At 34.5% G+C, this 25380-nt stretch overlaps 1 protein-coding gene across 3 annotated transcripts in view; it reads right to left on the reverse strand.

Annotated features, from left to right (window-relative positions):
* The window catches only part of STPG2 (sperm tail PG-rich repeat containing 2), a 534512-nt gene that overhangs the window by 505742 nt on the left and 3390 nt on the right, over positions 1-25380 (reverse strand). For all 3 annotated transcript variants that reach the window (XM_035726170.1, XM_035726169.1, XM_035726171.1), the window contains exons 3-5: positions 15844-15956; positions 9313-9471; positions 6013-6180 (exon numbers count right to left, since the gene is read on the reverse strand). In XM_035726170.1, coding sequence (XP_035582063.1) covers positions 6013-6180; positions 9313-9471; positions 15844-15956 — 440 coding nt within the window. The remainder of the gene's footprint in view (positions 1-6012; positions 6181-9312; positions 9472-15843; positions 15957-25380) is intronic.

Consider the following 25380-nt stretch of genomic DNA (forward strand, 5'->3'; position numbering starts at 1 on the left):
TGTCTGTTGAAGACGACTAATTATTTTGAGATTATTAACAGGATAATGGGATAGTCAAGGCCTGAAAACCAGGTATGGCATAGAAAGAGAGGGCAAAATAGTCATGGGACAAAAGACCCCATAGTCAGAAGAAATGGGAATTCTCTGAGAATAGGGGACACATCTATAACTTACAATGTCCTTTCTCTCCATATTTCCAGAGATAACCTGGTTTTTCTTAAGTTTTATAGCATAAAACAATCCAAATCATGAGAGACCTGGACTCCGGGAAACAAACTGAGGGTTACAGAAGAGAGGGGGGCGGAGGGATAGGGTGACCGGGTGATGGGTATTAAGGAGGGCACATGTTGAGATGAGCACTGGGTGTTATACGCAACTAATGAATTATTGAACACTACAACAAAAACTTATGATGTACTATATGTTGGCTAAATGAACATAATGAAAACAACTGTACTTGAACATAAAATGTATCATCTCTATTGTGTTCCACAATCAATAGAAATCAAAAAGAGGAGTTACAAGCTAAAAATAAAATAATACTGGCTTATGTATTTGCCATTATCATTGTTCTTTAATTCTTTGTATAGATTTGAGTTACTATCTAATGAGCTTTCATTTCAGCCTGAAGGACTGCCTCTAGTATTTCTTTTAGAGGAAGTACTAGAGATAAATTCTATCAGTTTCCGTTTACTTGGGAATGTCTTAATTTCACCTTCATTTTCAAAGAACAGAATTCTTGATTGGCAGTCTTTTTTTTTTTTTATTTTATTTTCCAGCACTTTGAAAATATCATTCCATTGCCTTCTGGCCTCCATGGTTTCTGGTAAGTCAACTGTTAATCTTATTGTGGAATTCCTTGTCACTTCTCCTGCTCTTTTAACACCTCTCTTTGTCTTTGGCTTTCAACAGTTTGACTGTAACATATCTAGGTATGCATCCCTTTACATTTATCCTGCTTGGAATTCATTGAGCTCCTTGTATGCATAGATCAATGTTTTTCAACAAATACGGAGTGTTTTAGCCATTATTTCTTCAGACATTCTCTCTGACCCTTTTTCTTCTCTCCTGGGACTTCCATTATGCATATGTTGGTATGCTTGATGGTGTTCCACAAGTCTCTGAAGCTATGTTTATTTTTCTTCATTCTTTTTTCTTTTGTCAGACTATACAGTATCAATTGATTTGTCAAATTTCCTTATTCTTTCTTCTGCCAGTTCAAATCCATTACTGAATCCCTCTAGTAAATTTTCAAGACCGTAACTGTACTTTTCAATTCCAGAATTTCTATTTGATTTCTTTCTATAATTTCTAACTTTTTTATTGATACATTCTATTTGGTGAGACACTGTTCTTATATTTTTCTTTAGTTCTTTAGACATAGCTTCCTTTACTTCTTTGAATATATTTAAAATAGCTGATTTAACAACTTTGTCTACATACTGGCTTCTTCAAGAACAGTTTCTATTGGTTGCTTTTCCTACATATGGGCCACATTTTTTGTTCTTTACATTTCTCGTAATTTTTTTGTTGAAAATTACACATTTCAGATAATATAATGGGGCAAATCTGAAAATCAGAATCTCCCTCCACCACCTAAGAGTTTGTTGGTGCTTGTTTTGTTAGTGATTTTCCTGGACTCTCTCTAGATTCTGTATTCTTTGTCATATGTGTCTACTGAAGTCATAGCCTGGTTTGCTAAGTGGTCAGGTAATGGTTGTACAAACGTTGGACAAGGCATTTCCTTAAATGCCTTGAACTAATAAGTCTCCAACCTTTGCAGAGATGCTCTGTGCATGTGTTAGGGCACACCTTCAATGTTCAAGTAGGCAGTTTGTAAGTCTACCTTAGCCTACACTTCCAGTGTAGAACCTCAAGACCACCTATAGGAAAGAGCTTTGTACTTTGTCAAGTCTGGTTTTTGTAGGGCTGGATTAGCAGTGAAATTCCTTTCCATGTTTTACAAGACTAAGCAAGTTAAGTAAATATATTGAGAATAATGGAATAACAAGTTTCTCATGGAAAAGGAAAGACTAGAACAAACCTGTGGTACTGGATTGGAATTTCTTAAGAACAAGATATTCTCTTTTATAACCACAACATAATTAGCAAAATCAGGTATCAGCATAAACTCAAAGTTTTTAATGGACAGATAGATAAGAAATAAGTACGGATTTCTAATTCTGTCCATTGATAGCCTGAAATAATGACACCCCAGTAGCAATGCATGTACATAGTATACTGATCTTGTTTTGAAATACCATTCTCCACTAAATGGAAGTAGGGCTCCTTAAAGAAATGTCTGCTTCCAAGGCTGGGGCAGGAGGAAAAAATTTGGTGAACCTGGAACATCTTACTGTGCCAGAAGGTAAAGAAATGCTCAAAGAATGATGAGGACATGTCAAAAAGACACTAGACACAGCTTAAAAGGACTCCCAAGGATCAAATCTGAGGTAATTTAAACTTCAGAATACATAATGAGTAATAAATGATAACTTTTTGAGTAAAAGAGGAATTCATGAATCCATGCTGATATAAATGGGAAAGAAAGATAAGGAAAGCTCTTCTTTAAAGTGCCAACAAAATGTTAAAGGAAAGATGGAGTCATAAAACCACCACTTGATAAACATCACAGTAAAATTTAATCAGGCATCATGAAAGGATATTAAACTAGTAAGTTTGATGAAGAAAAAGATATCTACTTATTCTTAAAGTAACTCCCACAAAATATTTATAATTTTTTAAAACAGTAATTTTACAGTAGATAAAACTGGAAGACACCACCTCAAGTTAATATCACCAATCATGAGATAAGCAGATATCCTGTTCCTCTTTATGTGATCCACTGAGAAGGATATATCATTTCTGGAGTATTCCTGCCAAAAAATATAAACTTACTCTAATCATGATAAAATATACACAAACCCAAAATTAAGAAATACTCTACAAAGTAACTAGGCTATACTCTTCAAAAAGTCAAGGTTACAAAAGAAAAAGAAAAACTAAAGAACCGTTCCAAATTAAGGGAATCTTTTTTTTTTTTTAAGATTTTATTTATTTGACACAGAGAGAGAGAGAGTGAGCACAAGCAGGGGGATTGGCAGAGGGAGAAGCAGGCTCCCCCCTGAGCAGGGAGCCCATTGTGGGGCTCGATTCCAGGACCCTGGGATCATGACCTGAGCCAAAGGCAGACACTTAACTAACTGAGCCACCCAGGTGCCCCAAATTAAAGGAATCTGAAGGGACATGACAAGTAATTGTAAAATGTAATACCAGATTCACTCCAGAACAAATTTTTTTAAAGATATCATTGAGATCATTAGCATTTTTTAAATATCTGTGGATTAGATATCAGTATTATGTCAGTGAAAATTTCCTGATTTTGATAATTGCATTATGGTAGAAGAGAATGTGTCATTCTCCAGGAAATTTGTATTTAAGTATTTAGGGTAAAGGGTCATCATGTCTGAAATATGCTCTTGAATTCCTTAATAAAAATAATAATATAAAAATACATAGGAAGAAAAAATGGTAAAGTAAATGTGATAAAATGCTAACTGCAGATTCTGACTGAGTTATATGGGAAGTCTTTGTATTATTCTTGTAACTTTTCTACCAGTCTGAAATTATTTCAAAATTTAAAATTATTTCAAAAAAGAAAAGTACTAACCAGGAACAATGAATGAATTAGATCTAATATAACTATATGGTTAAATCTAGAAAATATAACATTACGTGAAATAGCAAGCAACCTACATACCAGATGATACCATTTACTTAAAATTTTTAAAATCATACCACAATATATATTGTTATTCATGTATGTAACAAAGATTTAGTGTTTACTTTGGCAAAGGGAAAAGAACAGAAGGAGGGAAACTTGGTAAGGTAACAATTTTAATAATGTATTTTAAAACACAGCAAATTCAAGTGTGACAAATTTTTACTGTGTTATATGTGATGGTAGGTCCATGGACATCTGTTTGTTTGTTTTTTTAATTTTAACTCCAGTATAGGTAACATACAGTGTTAAGAGTTTCAGGTGTACAATACAGTGATTCAACAATTCCACACATCACCCAGTGCTCATCATGACAAGTTCGCTCCTTAATTTCCATTGCCTATTTCACCCATCCCCCCATTGACCTCCCCTCTGGTAACCACCAGTTTGTTCTCTATAGTTAAGAGTCTGTTTCTTGGTTTATCTTTCTTTCTCTTATTTTTTTCCTTTGCTCATTTTTTGTTTCTTAAATTCCACATATGAGTGAAATCATATGGTATTTGTCTTTCTCTCACTTATTTTGCTTAGCATTATACTCTCTAGATCCATCCATATGGTTATAAATGGCAAGATTTCATTCTTTTTTATAGCTGAGTAATATTGTATTGCATATTTATATATGCATATATATGTGCATATATATATCACATCTTCTTTATCCATTCATCTATCAAAGGACACTTGGGCTGCTTCCATAATTTGGCTACTGTAAATAATGCTGCTATATAAACATAAGGGTACATGTATTCCTTTGAATTAGTGTTTTGTAACTTTTGGGCAAATACCCAGTACTGCAATTACTGGATCACAGGGTGGTTCTATTTTTAACTTTATGGGGAACCTCCATACTCCATATTCCACAGTGGCTGTACCAGTTTTTTGTTGTGTTGTTGTTAATATTTTATTTATTTATTTGAGAGAGAGAGAGATAGTGAGCAAGCGAGCAAGAGAGAGAGAGAGCACAAGCCTGGGGAGAGGCAGAGGGAGAAGCAGACTCCCCACTGATCAGGGAGTCCAATGTGGGGCTCGATCCCAGGACCCTGGGATCATAACCTGAGCCAAAGGCAAACGCCTAACTGACTGAGCCACCCAGGCGCCCCCACAGTGGCTGCACCAGTTTACATTCATGGGTATCTGTTATTATGTTTGTACTATTCTATGTAGAATTATATAAATTACAGTATATATTTTTTAAAGCTTTTAACAATTCAAAGGATCTAAGACCTCAAAATGCCCTAGTATAGCCACAAACCAAATGGTTTCTAAAGATATTTGGGCCTAAGCCCAAAGATGGAGACATGTACAAACAAAAATTTATAGGGTACTAAGAGTGAAGGTCAAGCCAAATCTGAGAATACCTATTCTCTGCCCAAGGTTCATCTTTCAGCCTATCCTTAAGTCTATGCTTAATTCTGGTCATTTTCCTCATGGGGATTACTTCTTCCAGATCTCATAAAAGTATAAAAATATAAGTTCAAAGCACTATGTACTTCAGTCTTGTAATTAAGTAAAACCAGACGAATCATCCATATTCATGGATAATTCATATATTTCAATTGGCTGGATGAAATTTTGGCTCAGTTTTGGCCAGGTTTGAACCCAAAAAGCTGCATGAGATGGATCTGCTCTAATATGTTTGATATTTTAACTAGAGAGAAGTTCCTTATCTTTTTTAATAAACATTTGTGAAATAAATAATGCTTACATTATCAGATTCAAATTCCTTTATTAAAAAATGTTCTTTTCCCTTCCAAATTCAGGGAAAGAATATCTATGTATTGCATAGGATTATACATCATAGCAGAGACTTCTAGTAAGTGAAACCTTTTTCCTCTTCGTCCTAGATGTAGTTAGACTATATTTCCCAGCCTCCTCGGCCCTTACATGTGTCTATGTGATTAAGTATTAACACCCAGATTTGGCCACAAAATCCTCCCACTAGCAGTCCTCCATCCTCTTTCCCCTTTGCCACATGGATACAGATGAACTAAAGGTCTTCAATGATGATAGTAACATGAATGGACTACGCCTGTGTCCCTGGATCTCTACACAGAAGAAAGTCTCTTATCAACAAGGAATACCCATATGAATGAGGAAAAAAAGAACTTCTGTTGTATTAAGCCACTGAGATTTGGGGGTCTATTTATCATTGCAGTCGGTATTACATTAATTAAAACACCCATAATCATAAACAATCTTCCAATTGTCAACAGAAAATACAATATACTTACAAATTGAGGTTTATAGTATGCTGGACCTAGTGTACTGTCACTAGCAGGTGGAGAATGTTTTATAATTCTGCCATCCTCATTAATATCATAACCATATGACCATCCACAAGAAGGAATTGAAGGAACATCAACACTTCTGTAAACTGTAGGTGGTGCCCTTGAAATTTTCTATAAGAAAATATTTTATATCATTTACTTGGAGACAAGAAAAGGAATAAAGAACAAATATTAAAATTTACTAAAAGGCAATTATAAATATTGACTTAATGACTTTCATAATATAAACCAAAAATGTTTATTCTACAAAAGTAATTTAAAGGAGTAAACTCAAGTCTCACCTAATCATATAAATTAAGATAACATACAGTATTACTATTAAAACCACCTTAAGAGGAAAAGAGTCTCTCTCACTTGGCTCAGTTATTTATTTTGCTTAGTAAATAAGTATTACCGGTGCTAAAAGCAGGCATTCACTCCTATAGTCACATCATCAATCACCAGTTCAAAGTGGTTACTTGTGCTATACTATCATAATATTTCCCAGGCAAAAATGAACTTTATACTTTTCTGTAACATTTGCTGGCTTCATTCCTTCAGCTAAATCAGCTCCTGATTTATCTCCGTATTACTGGTGCCCTACATAAATATCCTAATATTGCTGACTAGATAGCAAGAAAAATGTCTATGACATAATACTAAATGGAAATCATAAAATAGAATTTATGACTATAAATAAGATATATGAAATTATATATAAGTATATATAGTGATATATACACGATTTAATAATGAACTTTTAAAAGCTATGCAAAAATTAACAGAATTATCCAAGTTATAGTCAGAAGTTTTAGGGCAATTATCATTTTTTCAAAATTTCCTTTAGCATAAAATATTTTATAATTTAAATAAAAACAAGAAGTAACATATAGTAGAAATACTAGCACAAAATTTAGCAAATGAAATACTGGCATTTAAATGATTTAGTTATCTGGAAAATTACTTAAGAATATATTGATCCTCTGTTGTTTCTGAATAAATTAATAAATGTTATAGTTTAGTGCACGCATGCCCAATAGACAATTATGTTATAAACATACTATCACTGGCAGAATTTTACTTTATCATTAGAGACCACTATTAAGTAGTTTCAGTGATACTTATTATACTGATAACCAAATTAAAACAAGAAGTATTGAATAGCTTCTCCCACTACTTTCAAAAATTATTTGTATGATGTCAAGACTTTCCAAAATATGTCCCTACCTCCTTCTCCACCCTCTATTCCTACTACCGTCCCTTAGATCCTATCCTCCAAATATTCTAAAGAACTCTGTTCTTCCCCAAACATACAATGCCATTAAATACCTCAATGTCTTTATTCACATGGTTTTCTCTGCCTAGAGTGTTTTTTCCCATTCTTTTTAACTACTTAGTGAATCCTTCTTTAAGATCCAGTTTGATTGTGATATCACTATTCCCTCCAAAAACTCTCTACTTTGGGCTACTAGTAGACATTTTATTATGATATATGTTTATTAAAATAGCATTGCATCAACTATTTTGTACTGAATTACATAATTTCCCTATTAAAATTATAGATCCTGGGAAGCAGTGATTTATTTTCTATGTATTGTCAGTGCCTAGAATTATGTCTAGTATAAAGTGTCTCTGAAAAAGTCTGATATTAGTTTCAAATGCACAACATAGTAAATGGACAATTCTATACATTACACGATGCTCACCACAAGCGCAGTTACCATCTGTCACCATACAAAGTTATAAAATGTTAACTGACTATATTCCCTATGCTGTACTTTTCCTCTCCATGACTTACTTTATAATTGGAAGGAAGGAAGGAAGGAAGGAAGGAAGGAAGGAAGGAAGGAAGGAAGGAAGGAAGGATGAGGAGAGGATGAGGGGAGGGGAGGAGACGGGAAGAAGGGGAGGAAGGGGAGGAAGAAATTCCTAATGTGTCCCTTAAAAAACATTCACAGGCCTTAAAAAAAAACAATAACTTACTACTTTTCAGAAGAAAATATCACACAGTGTCATTAAGAAAATGCAAAAGATTAATGTCTAATAAAACAAGTGTTTCCTTCTAAAAAATGTCTGATAAATCCTTGCATAAATAAATGAAGATTTATTTATCCCATGCACAAAATAGCTGATATTTAAATACGCTTATAAACCTTAACTTCATTGTCGTTGTACTGACATTATTCAACTGAGTACTTAGCTCTAAAATATGTCCCCTAAACAAAGCTGATTAAAATGTAATTAATATGAGCTATGTGAAGGAGTTATGGAAAAAGAAAAGAGAACCACTCTAAATAAACTGTGACCAAAATCTTCTAGATTATTTATTTCAAAGGGCCAGGGCCTTGGTATAAAAATCATTCATTATATAACACAAATGTACATTTCCAAACATGTCATCTGCTAGTCTCCTACACAAATTTTTTACTGGGGTCAATATAATCTTCTCATTGTCTTCCATGGACCCTACTTCTCTATCTTCACTCATGTAGATCTCCATGCCTGGAATGCATATTCCAACCCTATTCTTCAAGGCCAACCTCCTCTATAAATCCTCTACAAAGTATACTTTGCCATGATACAGTAGTCTTCCTATAAATTCCTATGGCATTGGGGCACTTGGGTGGCTCAGTTGGTTCAGCATCCAACTCTTAATTTCGGTTCAGGTCATGATCTTGGGGTCATGGGATGGAGCCCTGCCTCAGGCTCTGTGCTGGGCATGGAGCCTGCTTGAGATTCTCCCTCTCCCTTGTCCTCCACCCCCGCTTTCTCTAAAAATAATTTAATTTAATTTAAAAGTTCCTATGGCATTTAATTACATCGTTATTCCTTTAGCACCTATCATATTTCATCTTGCATTAGTAGCAATCTATATATCTCTCTCTCATCTAAATTTTAAAATTTTTATTTCAGTAATCATGTTTTAAATTTCACTGTATTATTAACAGTACTTATCAGAGTTTTCTCTCTACATATAGGTAGCCCACTCAGGTGGTTTTTTAAAATCGCCTTTCCTTTCTGTTCACCATAGAAATTGGAAGTGATTACAGATTTATAAAAAGGAAAAGTGAAGTCAGTTGTTAATACAATAAAAAACTAGTTCATACGCATCAAATATTCATTTAATTATAAACTACAATATTGATACTAATACACCTAATTTTTATAGTAAAGTTTTTTTAATGTACTTACCACATAAAACATTAAACCTTTTCTATTTTAACTAAAAGAAATGTCAGAAGCATAATTAAAATACCAACGTACTGATTGAAGATGCTCTTTAACCTGTAGTGCTTTTCTGTTCATGATACCTAATGTTCCAGGAAAAAACTGATCATAGCTTGCTGGTCCTGGACTATCTGAAACAAGCTTCTTAAAACGCTTCTCCCGGTTTTGTAGACTATGACCTCCTTTTATATTATACTAAATTGGAGAGAAAAAATATGAAATAATTAAAAGAAGCACTTTATAATTAATACATATTTGGTAAGTATTATATATTAACATGAACAAACAGTTTTAAAACCCAACCTGAGAAAGTTAAGGCTCTTGACTGAAGACATCATTCTAATAAAGGGATAATAAGAGAGGACGACAACTATAGTCAACAGTTTTAACTCTGAACTCAGACTAAAACTTACCGTACTTAGAACACTCTAAGAGAATGCAAAACTCAGTTTTAAAACAGGAATCAAAATAATGGAATCCCCAGTTGTAGAGCAAGAATAAAGAGTATACACTAACAGGCCTCAAGAGAATATGTACCTCTGAAATGAGCTAGAAATATTGGTACTCACACTGCAAGGAAAAAGCAAACCTTCCAAGCTTGCTTAGGATTAATTATTCTCATGAACTATTTTTTGGCCATTTCCAGGGATGCTTATGTAGGCTTACTGGCAACAGCATGGGTTTTTATTTGGTTGGTTGGTTTTTTCTTCACTTTTTTAACAGCTTGGTTTTATGCTCAGATTAATTTTAAACATTGTTTAATGCAGAGAAGGAACTGGGAGGAATCTCCCATAGCTCTCCATGCCACATATCTGGATTCTCTGGAATCAGAAAATTATCAACAGGGTAATAGCCGGTGAATTCAGATAAAATTCCATCTTATTAGTTTCAATTAAGTCATAGTGTAATCATTTCAAAGATGATTCATAGTAATAATGGTTGGCATTTGATAGATCAGATAAGTTTTTTTTAACATTTTTTTTTTTTATTTGAGAGAGAGAGAGAGAAAAGGAGCAGGGGGAGGAAGAGGGAGAAGCAGACTCCCCACTGAGCAGGGAGCCCGACCTAGGGCTCAGTCCCAGGACTCCAGTCTCCAGGATCATGACCTGAGCTGAAGGCAGATGCTTAACCCAGGTGCCCCCAGATAAGATTATTTTTTAAGTTACTGATTTACCAACAGAACTTTTCCCATGGTATATACATGTCAGATGTTCATAATCACTATTAACCGAGCCTATCTCTACTTTGCATCTTATTCAGCTACTTTCAGTTTTTAAGAAATACACAAAAGAGATCTTCTCTTAAAAAATAAGTCAAAATTATATTCTTAGGTAGCCAATCCACTACTTGATAACTGTTTCAATAAGACCATAATTCCTGTTTAAAGAGTTTGGATCTATAACAAAATTTAATGATTTTGCAAAAGTATTAACATTACAAGTTAGATAAAAAGTAAAATCATGTGAAAAGAGAATATCTCCTCAAATCTTGATTCTTTGAAAGCTATTCCTATAGTCTCTAAGATCTTACATTTCACACTGCAATTTGAATTTATATTGAATTTCAACAGAAGATAGTAAAACTAATCTGATTTTTTAACTGGTAGAAATTAACCAGGACTTTTCCAATTATTCATATTTCATAATTACCAATTCTACTGATTTTATGAGAGGTTATAAAAGGAACTACAATACAATGTGTCAGATAAAGGACCCAAAAATTATATTATGAGGTAACTATACATTTTATATAAAACCTGTGAGAAAACAGCCTTCCTAATTCTTGAGTCCTGTGCTTTTGTCTATATGCTGTGGTTATTCGATGAATTACTACATTGCCAGCAACCTCCCAACAATACAGAATTCAGAGTCTCATCTGAAGGGTGAGGCCATGCACTGCATCAGGTATGATATCCCATCATACACCTCTAGTGAAATGTATCTCTCAGACGAAAAATAAAACCTAATTTGGACATCTATTACTAGGCCTAGATAGTGAGAAATACGAAAGAAACTGTCTATCTGGAACCAAACTCCACATTTAAATCTTATATAGCAAGGAACAAGATGGTATCACCCAAGCAGAGACAAGTCACAAACTAGAAGAGAATTAGAACCAGAAAACATAAATTAAATTTGAACTGGCCCTTTAGAGGGGGATTCATTCTAGGAAAAAGGATATGAACAAAATAAGGTATGTGACTTAATAAGCTAATTATCTGGGGCGCCTAGGTGGCTCAGTCGGTTCGGCATCTGCTTCAGCTCAGGTCGTGATCCTGGAGTCCTGGGATCAAGCCCCGCATTGGGCTCCCTGCTCTGCGGGGAGTTTGCTTCTCCCTCTCCTCCCTGCTCGTGCTCTCTCTCTCTCACTATCTCTACCTCAAATAAATAAAATTTTTAAAAAATAAGCTAATTAGGGGTACCTGAGTGGCTCAGTCGGTTAAGCGACTGCCTTCGGCTTGGGTCATGATCCCAGACTCCCAGGATCAAGTTCCACATCGGGCTCCCTGCTCAGCAGGGAGTCTGCTTCTCCCTCTGACCGTTCCCCCTCTCATGTGCTCTCTCTCTCTCTCTCTCTCATTCTCACTCTCTCAAATAAATAAATAAATAAAATCTTTAAAAAAATAAAAATAAAATAAAAATAAGCTAATTATCAGAGAATTAGAAATTTGTATTTTGTAAACTTCATTCTATTATTTTCTTAATTTCCCTTATGTTGTTTTCTAAGAAAACTTCCTTTCGAAAAAAATTAGCATGCTTCAGATATGCTAGAGGAGACAGGAAAAAGTGAATTTGCCCATAACTGGGCAAGAGCTGGAAAGGCAAAAAGAATACTCCCATCCTCACTCCCAACATTGCAATAGTGGTGACAACCATGCACAAAGTGAGATAACCATAACAGAAACAGAGAAATAGAGAAGACTAAATTGGGGCACACAGTTTCAACTCCCAAATGTTTTGCTTTTATAAGAGCTTCAAGTATTACATACAGTGGAGGCAGGCCCTCACAACTACAGCCACATTTTCAGTCTTTTCAAATTTCATTTGAAGTCTCCAGGTAATATTTACTAAGCAATTGCTAATAGAAAGGAACATTTCAATCTATGCTTCCAAAAAAAAAGGCATAAAAATAAATTGTTAAATACTTGCATTAATTTCCAATAAGACTATCCCTTTAATTATCCAGCATATTAATTATTTATAGAATTAGTATGCTAACTATGTCACATTACAAATATATCCATTATTATTTTAAATGGCTGGATTAGGAAGTATGTTTGTACAGTGACTACATAACATAATAAAATTAAATTAAATAAAAAAACAAAAAATTAATAAAAATAAAATAATAATGGACTTTATTTTTTAAACAGTGTGATAAATTCACACTTTTTGAAATTCTAAAAGTTCTACGAGAATTTAGCCTAGGGGCGCCTGGGTGGCTCAGTCGTTAGGCATCTGCCTTCGGCTCAGGTCATGATCCCAGGGTCCTAGGATGGAACCCCACATCAGGCTCCCTGCTCAGCGGGAAGCCTGCTTCTCTCTCTTCCACTCCCCCTGCTTGTGTTCCCTCTCTCACTGTGTCGCTCTTTGTCAAATAAATAAATAAAAATCTTAAAAAAAAAAAAAAAGAATTTAGCCTAAAACAACCCAAAAAAGTCAACAGCAATTGAGTAAATAAGGCACAGTCATTTTTCAAACCAAGGAAATCAGTCTTCTCCTGGCATTAGTTTATAGTTTTAAGAAGAAAAATAGAGAATACCAGAACTCTTTTTCTTAGATCATCCATTACATTAAAAAAGTACATTTCCTAATTCCTTTTTCTTTAAATCCAAGAAATGTACCCAAATGGGGATAAAATAAAATCAGGTCTAAGTTGCATTTCATGTTATTTTACATGTGGAATTGACTAAAATCAATATTATTATAATATTCCAACATCCTGATATTTGTCATACTTAACAAGTTTGAAATCTGCCTCTTGTGTATTTTATTGCATAACCTCTTGAAACAGTGGAGTTACAGTATTAAAAAAAACTACTGGTGGAGCTAGCAAGCCCATATGCCCATAATATGCTGGCCACGGCATGGAAGCAGGAGTGACACTTCCAGTGATGACATCTAATGACCCATTGCTATTTTTTGCTTTTTGCCCTCTAGGTACTAGTATGCTGGAAGTTTTAAGAACCCAGGGAAGAGCCATAAACGTTCCACTGAGTTGGAAGCTGAGACCATCAGCTGGCCATCCCAGGCTCTGTATGCTAGAAAGCAAAATAAGGAGTGTATTGGCTGAGGTGATTAAATCTGACCAGGACTGAAAAACAGGACTAAGGATAGCCACAAGCATCGCGGTGGGATGGAACACCGAGACACCCTGCAGAGCTTCCTTGAACTATAATGCCCAGTGAAAATGGTAAGAGCAAGTTTATTTAAAGGTTTGAGAAGGAAGCCTGCAAATCAAGAGCTCAGACTACTTAGAACTAAAGATTCTGGTCACCACATCAGGTTGAAAACTCCACCAGATAAAGTCCCTTTAAAGAGATAGGGACATGGTAGATCTATAAATTCCTATTGAATCTGAATAATACAGTATCAGCAGTAATGAAGAATGATTAACAGATTTATTTTCTCTTATTTTCATTTATATTCTCAATTGTAATGTGCTCTTCTATTTGAAATAAAAAACCCTAGTTATAAATAATAAATAAATAAATAAATAAATAAATAAGAGAGAGAGAGAGAGAGAGAGAGAGAGAGAGATAAGGAACACAGAATGAGTAATGAAAAAGTCTTAAACTATCTATAGCTTCAGATCAGTTACAGAAACTAACAGGGCCTCCTCTGCATTTCCTTGCTTCTTACATCACTTGCTTTCATTTCCCCTCTCTTTCTTTCCCTCTTCTATTGTAAAATGGCAACACTAATAATGCATAAAAGTTATTGGATGCTACCTATAATCATGCACTATTCTAAAATGCTTACTAATGTATTTAACTCTTAGAAAAAGCCTACAAACTAGCATGCCTATTTAACAAATGAACAAACTAAAGCCCAAAGAGATTAAGTAGTTAAGATTAAGTCTACCTACATTTGAAATCTGTCTGAATTAGTTAAGTGGCAGAGACAGATTTCAAATGTAGGTAGTCTACTTCAGGAGCCCATACTACTAACCACTTCTTTATAACATCTCGTGTTATATTTACTTATCATTTAATTACACGCTGCAGAATAATGGAACAGGGATGTGAAAAAACAAAAGTAGAAATGGCCTTAATCTAAAGATCCATTTGGCAGTGACACTGTAATATCATCCCTGAATGCAGTAGTTTGGTTCCTTCAGGGAAGTTATACTTGAAAATTATACATAAAATAATTGCATTTTTTAAATTGCATATGTGGGAAGAAGAATTATGTGTAAGTGTAGTGCACATGAGAGAGAAGAGAACTGGGCAGTCAAGGGATAAAATGTAATGGAAATCTATTGTTTTTTATCTGTCCAGCATCCTATTATCTGCCCATAACAGCATACATATTCACCACCATTGGGGCAATCAAACCTCCCCTATACTTTGTGATTTTACAGAAGTTTCCAAACACAGGATTCCCTATCCGAGGGATGAATGGACCAATCAGATTCTTCCTACTAGGAATTTTAATCCTAAATGGAGTCACACATAAAAAAATGTAAGGGAATTATAGAATTATCTAATGGCAGTTCTGATTGCAGTTCTTACTACTGAAATACCTGGAATTGTCTTAGTCCTGTCCTTCATTAAGACTTAAATATACAATTAATGCTTCAAGTCCATAAGCCACCCAAATACCTTTCCTATAAATATTATTATAAATCTAGTATCCTGTCTTAAAAATCTATTTTATTGCTTCCAAGCAAAAACTCCTAACTGATAGAACGGTTGCTATTACCAACTCAGAAAGTCTAATGCAACAATTAAGGTATCAATGACTGCCCCTGGGCCTCCAATAGAGGAAATAAAAAATCTGCTAGGTTCAATTAGGAGTCATTATGTATGAATGCAAAATTAATGTGAAAAGGGTGAAAGATGTTATTCATGATTATGAAGATATTGGAGTTACATCCACTGTTTCTGAACATGAATGGATAATCAAGGATATTCTGGTCATAGACTCTCAAGACTGTATAGGAGCCAGGTGAGACAATGAGAGTAGCCATACCTTAAGAATATGGCACACAAACTAATTTTCACTCTATTGCCATCCTCCATCTACATATCTTGATCATTTGCACAACTTTCATGCACTGTAATTCATTCAATAGTCCTATTCTCCCATTCAAGAATCTCAAGAGCCATGAAGCATGTAACAATGTTTTGTCTTATAGAATACATAGAGTAATGGAGAAAATCCAACCAGGCAATCAACAATAAACACTTTTATTTTCTCATATTCTAATAACAAAATATAGATTAAAAGGAGAAAAAAGAGGATATGAAGGGAAAATGAAATATGACAAATGACATATTAGCCTAGGAGAGGAAGAAAGTATGATTATTAACTCCAACAATTATAAAAACTATTATAAATTTACCTGTGATTCTGAAACATTATAGTGTCCTGGCCCTGGGACAGCTTTCTCAGTGTTAGAGGCAACAGTAAAAGTACTTTCTCTGGCAGCCAAAGAAAGGAATGGTGCATAGCCACCTATAAAAGTAAAATCATATAAGATAGATAAGATAGGGTCCCAGTGACTTCAGAGAAAAAGCATTCAAAATATATAAAAACATTTAGTAACCTCAACTGTGGAGACTATATTATCAGAACTAATGGCTAGCCACAGAAGTTGTTCCTTTTTTTAAAAATTCTGATGTAACAGCAGAACATTTATTAATATATATTAAGTAAAAGAACTTACAGAACTGGAATTCCTAAACAACAGAAAAAATACTTAAAGAAATAAAAAACAAAACCCTTTTTTTTCTTCTAAGAATATTTGGTTGAAATGAAAACAACAATTATGTTTAGCTAATAAAATATTTTCATCCTCAGAAGACCAGCGTTTTACATTTTGGAACAACATCTATTATTTATAGAGAATAGCATATATAAAGTGGTAGAGACAACTTAGAGTGAAATAATTTAAAGTGAGCTTACAGCAAGTAATTAATAATGTCTCTTTGCTTTGGTACTAGTTGGTACTCAGTAAATATTTCTTAATTGCCTGACCCCAAACAAAGGTTTACAAATCTAAGATATAAATTTCTTTGGAACAAATAATCATAAAATTAGACAAACTTAATAAACTTAGTAGACAGGGCGCCTGGGTGGCTCAGATGGCTAAGTGTCTGCCTTCGACTCAGGTCATGATCCCAGGGTCCTGGGATTGAGTCCCGCATTGGGCTCCCTACTCAGTGGGGAGCCTGCTTCTCCCTCTGCCTCTGCCTCTCTCTCTCTGTCTCTCATGATAAATAAATAAAAACTTAAAAAAATTAGTAGACAGACTTAGTCTTCTGAAAGACTGATAAAAAAATATCAAGAACTATATCAAGAAAATGAATATAATTTAAGCAACACAGATACCACAGAAGATATGGGAGAGAATAGAGCCACTATCTTCAACAGGTAATAAAAGAATGAAAGTGAGGATGCAAAATTTGTGAGAATCTTATACACTAAAGGAAAATATACACTACTGTGAGAATATATGGCAATAATTAGTATAGTTTAAAATCTTGCTAATCTGGGCTAATAATAAAAGATAGTATTTTTAAAACAGGAAATAATGTGTTTCTTTTGAAGCCCACATTTATTAAAATGTAACTGAAATCAAGAATTATTTCTTGATTCTTTCTTATTTCTTATTATTTCTACTTCACTAAAGAAAACCAGCAAACCATGAAAGAGAGAAAGACAAGAATGGATCAGAGAAAATCTTCAGAAACAACCACAACCACAAAACAAGTAACAAGATGGCAATAAATATATATCTATATTACTTTGAATATAAATGGACTAAAAACACTTCAATCGAAAGACATAAGGTGACTGACTGAACAGATAAAAAACAAGACCCATGTATATGCTGCCTACAAGAGACTCACTGCAGAGCTAAAGACACCTACAGGTTGAAAGGGAGGGGATGGAGAAACATTTATCATGTAAATGATATCAAAAGAAAGCCAGGGTAGCAATACTTATATTGGACAAAATAAACTTAAAACAAAGACTGTAACAAGAAACAAAGAACGACACTATATAATAATAAAAGGGACAATCCAACAAGAAAATATAACAAATATAAATTTGTATGCACCCAACATGGGAGCACCCAAATACATAAAACGGTTGATAACAAGCATAAAGGAAATAATGGAGAGTAACACAATAATAGTAGGGGACTTTAACACCACACTTACAGTGATGGGCAAATCATCCAAAAAGAAAATCAACAAGGAAACAGTGACTTGAATGACACACTGGACCAGATGGATTTAATAGATATATTCAGAACATTCCATCCTAAAACAGCAGAATACACATTTCTTTTAAATGCACATGGAACATTTTCCAGAATAGATCACATATGAGGCCACAAAACAAATCTAAGCATATTAAAAAAAAAAAAAACTGAAGTCATACTATGCATTTTTTCTGACCACAATGCTATGAAATTAGAAATCACCCATAAGAAAAAAAATCTAGAAATAGCACAAATACAGGGAGGTTCAATAACATGCCATTAAACAATGAATGGATCCACCAAGAAATGAGAGAAAAAATCAAAAGTTACATGAAAATGAAAACAAAATGGTCCAAAGTCTTTTGGACGCAGTAAAAGTGGTTCTACGAAGGAAATTTACAGCACCCCAGGCCTACCTCAAGAAGCAAGAAAAATCTCAAATAAATAACCTAACCTTACACCTAAAGGAGCTAGAAAAAGAAAAAGCAAAGCCAAACCCAATAAAAGGAAAGAAATAATAAAGATCAGAGAAGAAATAAATGATATAGAAATGAATAAAACAATAGAACAGGTCAATGAAAACCAGGAGCTGGTTCTTTGAGAAAAAAAAAAAATCAAGAGAATTGATAAGCTTCTAGCCAGACTTATCAAAAAAAAAAAAGAGAGAGAAAGAACTCAAAAAAGAAAAATCACAAATGAGGAGAAATAACAACCAACATCCTAGAAATAAAAAAAATTATAAGAGAATATTATGAAAAACTATATGCCAACAAATTAGACATTAGACAACCTAGAAGAAATGGGTAAATTCCTAGAAACATATAAATACAAAAACTGAAACAGAAAGAAATAGAAAATTTGAGCAGCTGGATAACCACTAAAGAAATTGAGTGAGTATTCAAAAAAAAAACTCCAAACAAACAAAAGTCCAAGACCAGATGGCTTCACAGGGGAATTCTACCAAACATTTAAGAAGAATTAATACCTATTCTTCTCAAACTATTCCAATAGAAAAACTTCCAAATTCATTCTATAAAGCCAGCATTACCCTGATATCAAAATCAGATAAAGACACCACAAAAAAAGAGAACTACAGGCCAATATCTCTGATGAAAATAGATGTAAAAATCCTTAAAACACTAGCAAACTGAATCCAACAATATATTTTAAAAAATCATTCACCATGAACAAGTGGGATTTATTCCTAGGTTACAAGGATGGTTCAGTATTCACAAACTAATCAACGTGATACATCATACCAATAAGAGAAAGGATAAGAACCATATGATCATTTCAACAGACGCAGAAAAAAGCATTTGACAAAGTACAACATGCATTCGTAATAAAAGCCCTCAACAAAGTAGATTTAGAGGGAACATACTTCAGTATAATAGAGGCCATATATGAAAAACTCACAGCTAAAATCATCCTTAAATGGGGACAAACTGAGATCTTTCCCCCTAAGGTCAGGAACAAGACAGGGATGTGCACTCTCACCACTTTTATTCAATATATACTGTAATCTTAAGCCACAGCAATCAGACAATACAAAGAAGGCATCCAAATTGGTAAGGAAGAAGTAAAACTTTCACTATTTGCAGATGATTTGATACAATGTATAGAAAATCCTAAAAACTCCACCAAAAAACTGCTAGAACTGATAAATGATATTCAGTCAAGTTGCAGGATACAAAATCAATCTATAGAAATCTATTGCATTTCTTTTTTTTTTGAAATCTATTGCATTTCTATACACCAATAATGAAGCAGCAGACAGAGAAATCAAGAAAACAATCCTGCTTGCAACTGCACCAAAAATAATAAGATACCTAGGAATAAACTTAATGAAAGCAGTGAAAGACCTTTACTTCAAAAACTATAAAACACTGATGGAGAAAACTGAAAATGATACAAAGAAATGGAAAGACATTCCATGCTCATGGGTTGGAAGAACAAATATTGTTAAAATGTCTATACTACCTAGAGCAATCTACACATTCAATGCAATCCCTATCAAAATATCATCAACTTTTTTCACAGAGCTGGAACAAATCATCCTAAGATTTGTATGGAACCAGAAGAGACCCCAAATAGCCAGAGGAATGTTGAAAAAGAAAAGCAAAGCTGGTGGCATCAAAATCCTGGACTTCAAGCTTTATTACAAAACTATAATCATCAAGACAGTATGGTACTGGCACATAAACAGACACATAGATCAATGGAACAGAATAGAGAGCCCAGAAATGGACCCTCAACTCTATGGTCAACTAATCTTCCACAAAGCAGGAAAGAATATCCATTAGAAAAAAGACAGTCTCTTCAACAAATGTTGTTGGGAAAATTGGACAGCCACAAGCAGAAGAATGAAACTGGACCATTTCCTTACACCACACACAAAAATAGACTCAAAATGGATGAAAGACCTAAATGTGAGACAGGAATCTATCAAAATCCTTGAGGAGAACACAGGCAGCAACCTCTTCGACCTTGGCCACAGCAACTTCTTGCTAGGCACGTCTCCAAAGGCTGGGGAAACAGGCAAAAATGAAGTATTGGGACTTGATCAAGATAAAAAGCTTTTGCACAGCAAAGGAAACATTTGACAAAACCAAAAGACAACCAACAGAATAGGAGAAAATATCTGCAAATGACATAACAGATAAAGGGCTAGTATCCAAAATCTATAAAGAATTTATCAAACTCAACACCCAAAGAACAATAATCCAATCAAGAAATGGGCAGAAGACATGAACAGACACTTTTCCAAAGGGACATCCAAAATGGCCAACAGACACATGAAAAAGTGCTCAACATCAGTCGGCATCAGGGAACTACAAATCAAAACCACAATGAGACCACCTTACACCAGTCAGAATGGCTAAAATTAACAAGTCAGGAAATGACAGATATTGGCGAGGGGGTGGAGAAAGGGGAACCCTCCTACACTGTTGGTGGGAATGCAAGCTGGTGCAGCCACTCTGGAAACAGTATGGAGGGTCCCCAGCAATTCCACTACTGGGTATTTACCCCAAAGATACAAATGTAGTGATCGGAAGGGGCACCTACATTCCAATGTTTATAGCAGCAATGTCCACAATAGCTAAACTATGGAAAGAGCCCAGATGTTCATCGACAGATGAATGGATAAAGAAGATGTGGTATCTATATACAATGGAATACTACCCAGGCATAAAAAAAAAAAAAAAAAAAATGAAATCTTGCCATTTGCAACAACATGGATGGAACTAGAGGGCATTATGCTAAGGGAAATAAGTCAATCAGAGAAACAATTATCGTTATGATCTCACTGATATGTGGACTTTAAGAAACAAAACAGAGGTTCATAGGGGAAGAGAGGGAAAAATAAAATAAGATGAAATCAGAGAGGGAGACAAACTAAGCATAGGAAACAAACAGGGTTGCTGGAGGAGAGAAGCGTGGCGGGATGAGATAACTGGGTGATGGACATTAAGGAGAGCATGTTATGTAATGAGCCCTGGGTATTATATAAGACTGATGAATCACTGACCTCTACCTCTGAAACCAATAATACATTATATGTTAATTGAATTTAAATAAAAATAAATATTTTTAAAAAAGAACACTAAAATATCTATTATAAATATTCTCCATATGTTCAACAAGGTAGAAGAAAAACGAACATGATGAGGAGATAAAGGGAAGATATAAAAATACCAAAATCAAACATCTGAAATGAAAAGTACACTGGTATGGGGCACCTGGCTGGCTCAGTCAGAAGGGCATGCGACTTTTGATCTGGGGTCATGAGTTCAAGCCCCACACTGGGTATAGAAATTACTTAAATAAAAATTAAAAAAAAAAATACACAGGTAGAGTTAATGACAAATTTTATGTGAGTTAATAACAGATATTTTTTCTCAATTTTTAATCTCTTTAAAAATAACTATTTAAAGCAAAAAAAAATTCAAATTATTGTGACATTATAGCATATATAGAAGTAGAGTATCTGACCACAATAGCACAAAAGATGAGATGGGAGAAATGGAAGCACACTCTTGTAAGGTTCATATATATATGTGAAGTAGTGGTACAATATTATTTGAAGGTAGACTGTGATAGGTTAGAGATGTATATTGTAAACCCCAGAGCAACCACTAAAAAATAAAGAAGTATAGCTAGTAAAGCAATAGTAGAGGTAAAAACAAAATCATTTAAAAAAATAAAAAAACAACTAAACTCATTCAACAAAGGTAGGGATAAAAGAAAAGAGAAACAAAGAAGAGATAAGATAAATAGAAAACAAATATCAAGAGAGTAAACTTAAACACAACAATATTGATAATTAAATTAAATAGAAAAGTTCTAAACACCCCATATAAAAGGCAGAGGATGTCAATTTGGATAAAAAAGTAAGACCTAACTTTATGCTGTAGACAGAAAACACTCATAACACATAAAGACATAGAAGTGGTTTTTTTTGTGGGTTTTTTCTGTTTTTTTTTTTAAAGATTTTATTTATTTATTTGACAGAGAGAGACAGCAAGAGAGGGAACACAAGCAGGGGGAGTGGGAGATGGAGAAGCAGGTTCCCCGCTGGGCAAGGAGCCCGATGTGGGGCTTGATCCCAGGACCCTGGGACCATGACCTGAGCCGAAGGCAGACGCTTAACAACTGAGCCAGCCAGGCGCCCCTAAAGACCTAGAAGTTAAAAATAAAAGAATGGAAAAGATATACCATGCATCCATGAATCAAAGGAAGCTGAAGTGACTACATTAAAATCAGACAAAGCAGATCTTAGAACAACGAATACTAGAGATAAGAGAGACATTGCATTATGATAAAAGGGTCACTTCATCAACAGGATTTAATAATCCATAAAGATCAGCAAGGAAATAATTGCCATAAAAATCATTATAGTGTTTACCTGTAGGGGAGAGGAAAGAAGGTATAATTGAAAGGGAAATTGGGCAATGTTATATTTCTTGAGTATTTACTTTTGATGTCATAATTTTTATGCAATTTTCTACATAAGTGTTAAATCTTACAAGTAAAAGTTTTTTGAGTTTTTTAATTTAGGTTCACACAATATGAGGTAATGTGAGATAAATATGAAAACTAAGAAAGCTAAGTTCAGACTAGTTCTTAGGCAGATGTCCTAACACCATGGCAGAGATTCTAACTGAATCTACCTAAACAAGTGTGAAATTAATTGCAAAATACTGAAATTCATAGAAAAATGGAAAAGAAAAAAAACAAACACACAATAGCCCTATGTATTCAAGAAAGCCAGTACTCATTAAATTTTCATTGAAGCTTTCCAAAATTAATTATATAGAATCTTTCATCAATAAGCTAAAAGTTTGGGTTTTTTTAAGAGATTTTATTTATTTATTTGACAGAGAGAGACACAGCAAGAAAGGGAACACAAGCAGGGGGAGTGGGAGAGGGAGAAGCAGGCTTTCCCACTGAGCAGGGAGCCCAATACAGGGCTCAATCCCAGGACCCTGGGATCATGACCTTTGCCAAAGGCAGACGCTTAACAACTGAGCCACCCAGGCGCCCCAATAGGCTAAAATTTATATGAAATACTGACCTCAAGTAAAACCACAAGAAAATTAAAGTGTTTATACTGATTAGCTCCATGAAAGAAGGACTGGTCTGTTTTATTCATAACTGTACACATAATGTTTACATTTAGAGCGGCAAACTGTCCTAGCATGCTCAGGACATAGAACTTTTAGTGCTAAAACCAGGACGTTCCCATATAAATCAAGATGTTTCGCCACCCTATCATAGTGCCCTGCATATTAGTCAATAAATATAGAATTCATAGGTGATATTCTAAACCACACCTTTAGTCATTCATTCAACAATAGTGAATGCTTTATTGTGTGTGGAGAGAGGCAGTGAGGGTATAATAACGAATAAGCTAAAACTCTGGCCTCCAATAGTGGGAAAGCCAGAAAAATAAATAATTATACTACAAACAGTGTCGCCAATAATTAAGGTATAAAATATAGGAGAAGAAGGTTCTGGGGAATTAGGGTCAGTGGAGTATGGGACGTACGGATATATTGGCATGTGAAGTGCCAACTATGAATAATAAGTCAAACTGTCAGGTAGAAAGAAGAAATTAAGAATAACAGGTGAAGGAAATACTTGAAAAGAAAGAAAGAAGTTCAGTTTGGGAAATATTGAGTTTGAGGTACCAACAGCAGAAGATAAATCAAACTGACATTAAGCAATAAAAGATAGTCCATTCTGAGAAAAAAGGTGGGCAGCATGTGATTAAAGGGCAAGTTCTATAGCCACAGCTACTGCCACAAAACAAAAAGGTCATTCTTCATATAAAAGCAATAATGAGACTTTTGAAACATACTCATCTTCAGGGACATCAACATATACAGCAATCACATATATATAGTTTATTTAAACTTAAAGACAGATTGCATTTCCTGAGATGGTCTCCCTAAATTCTGACTGGCTAATAAGATAAATCATTATTGGTAGCATAAGCTCATAGGCACAAGTGCAAGACCATGGACTGCTCATGTTTCTGTGGCAGGTAAAGCTAACCACTCCTCCGTCAAAGAAGAAATCTGGGAAAGAATATATTTAGGAGCTGGTGTTACCCAGCTTAGATAACTGATATAGAATCAATATAGATAACCAATATACAGCTGATGTAGGGTGCCATTTATTATGTAAATCAAGTTCAAAAAGCAATTAAATTCTCCTTAGTACAATATGCCAGGAAAAGTCACGTTACTAAACAGACTGTTTTTATATTTTACTAGGCTGGTTGTCTCTGGAGAAAATTTGCTTTGATGAGAAAAAATATCCTTCCTTCTTAGATAAATGTGAGAAAGTCAGGAATAGTTCTCAATAATTGGAATTGGAATATCCATTCTCTCTCCTACTCATGAAATCAGAGCAGCTCAGTCCTGTTCTTTTTGGGCTGCAAATCCTGGGTTGAAAAGAGTCTCTCTGATTAAATGGCTGAAGGCTGAGGCAATGAAGTTTGCAGACTGGGGTGAAAAGAGTTTCCTGAGGAAAATGTGAAAACAATACACTGGAGGATTGACCAAGCAGGCTACAGTAGTACGAGAGTGGTAATTAGGAAAGAGAAAAGTTGGGAATAACTAGTATTTGCATCTATCTTTTGAAGATCTAAGACTCTAAGCTCCTCTGCTCTTCTGTGGTTCAAGGTAACAAGTTATATAAAGTCCCAACATCTATTCTTCCTACATCATACTCTATAAAATCTACCTGACCCTTAACTGAAATAACTGTGTATATTTCTGCACAGACCAGTGTTTGCTGATCTTAAAGAGGGGTAAAATAGAATGAACCTAGGAAAGAGATAATAGCTACTTTTAAATTATCCAGTAGAGAAATGATACTTGTACCTTCTATTAATTATCAGCATGTTGTCACTGAGTATTGCTAAAACAGGGCTCAACAGGATGCACCTGCTTTGAGTGGCCAAGCATAGAATTTCCTAGTTTCTTTCACAGGTCAGTAAGGCAAAATTCTATAAAACAGTAAGAGGAGGGCCTTGCAACACCCCACTTACTGCTCTCTAAGCAGAGTTCACATAAGTCATGAAGTGAGTTTTTAATTCTGCTATGTGTAGCTCATTAGACTTTCTAAAAATTTTATTCCAAGAATTACCACTTGTTTATT

The sequence above is a fragment of the Zalophus californianus genome, chromosome 2 (genome assembly GCF_009762305.2).
Source record: "Zalophus californianus isolate mZalCal1 chromosome 2, mZalCal1.pri.v2, whole genome shotgun sequence".
Taxonomy (NCBI): domain Eukaryota; kingdom Metazoa; phylum Chordata; class Mammalia; order Carnivora; family Otariidae; genus Zalophus; species Zalophus californianus.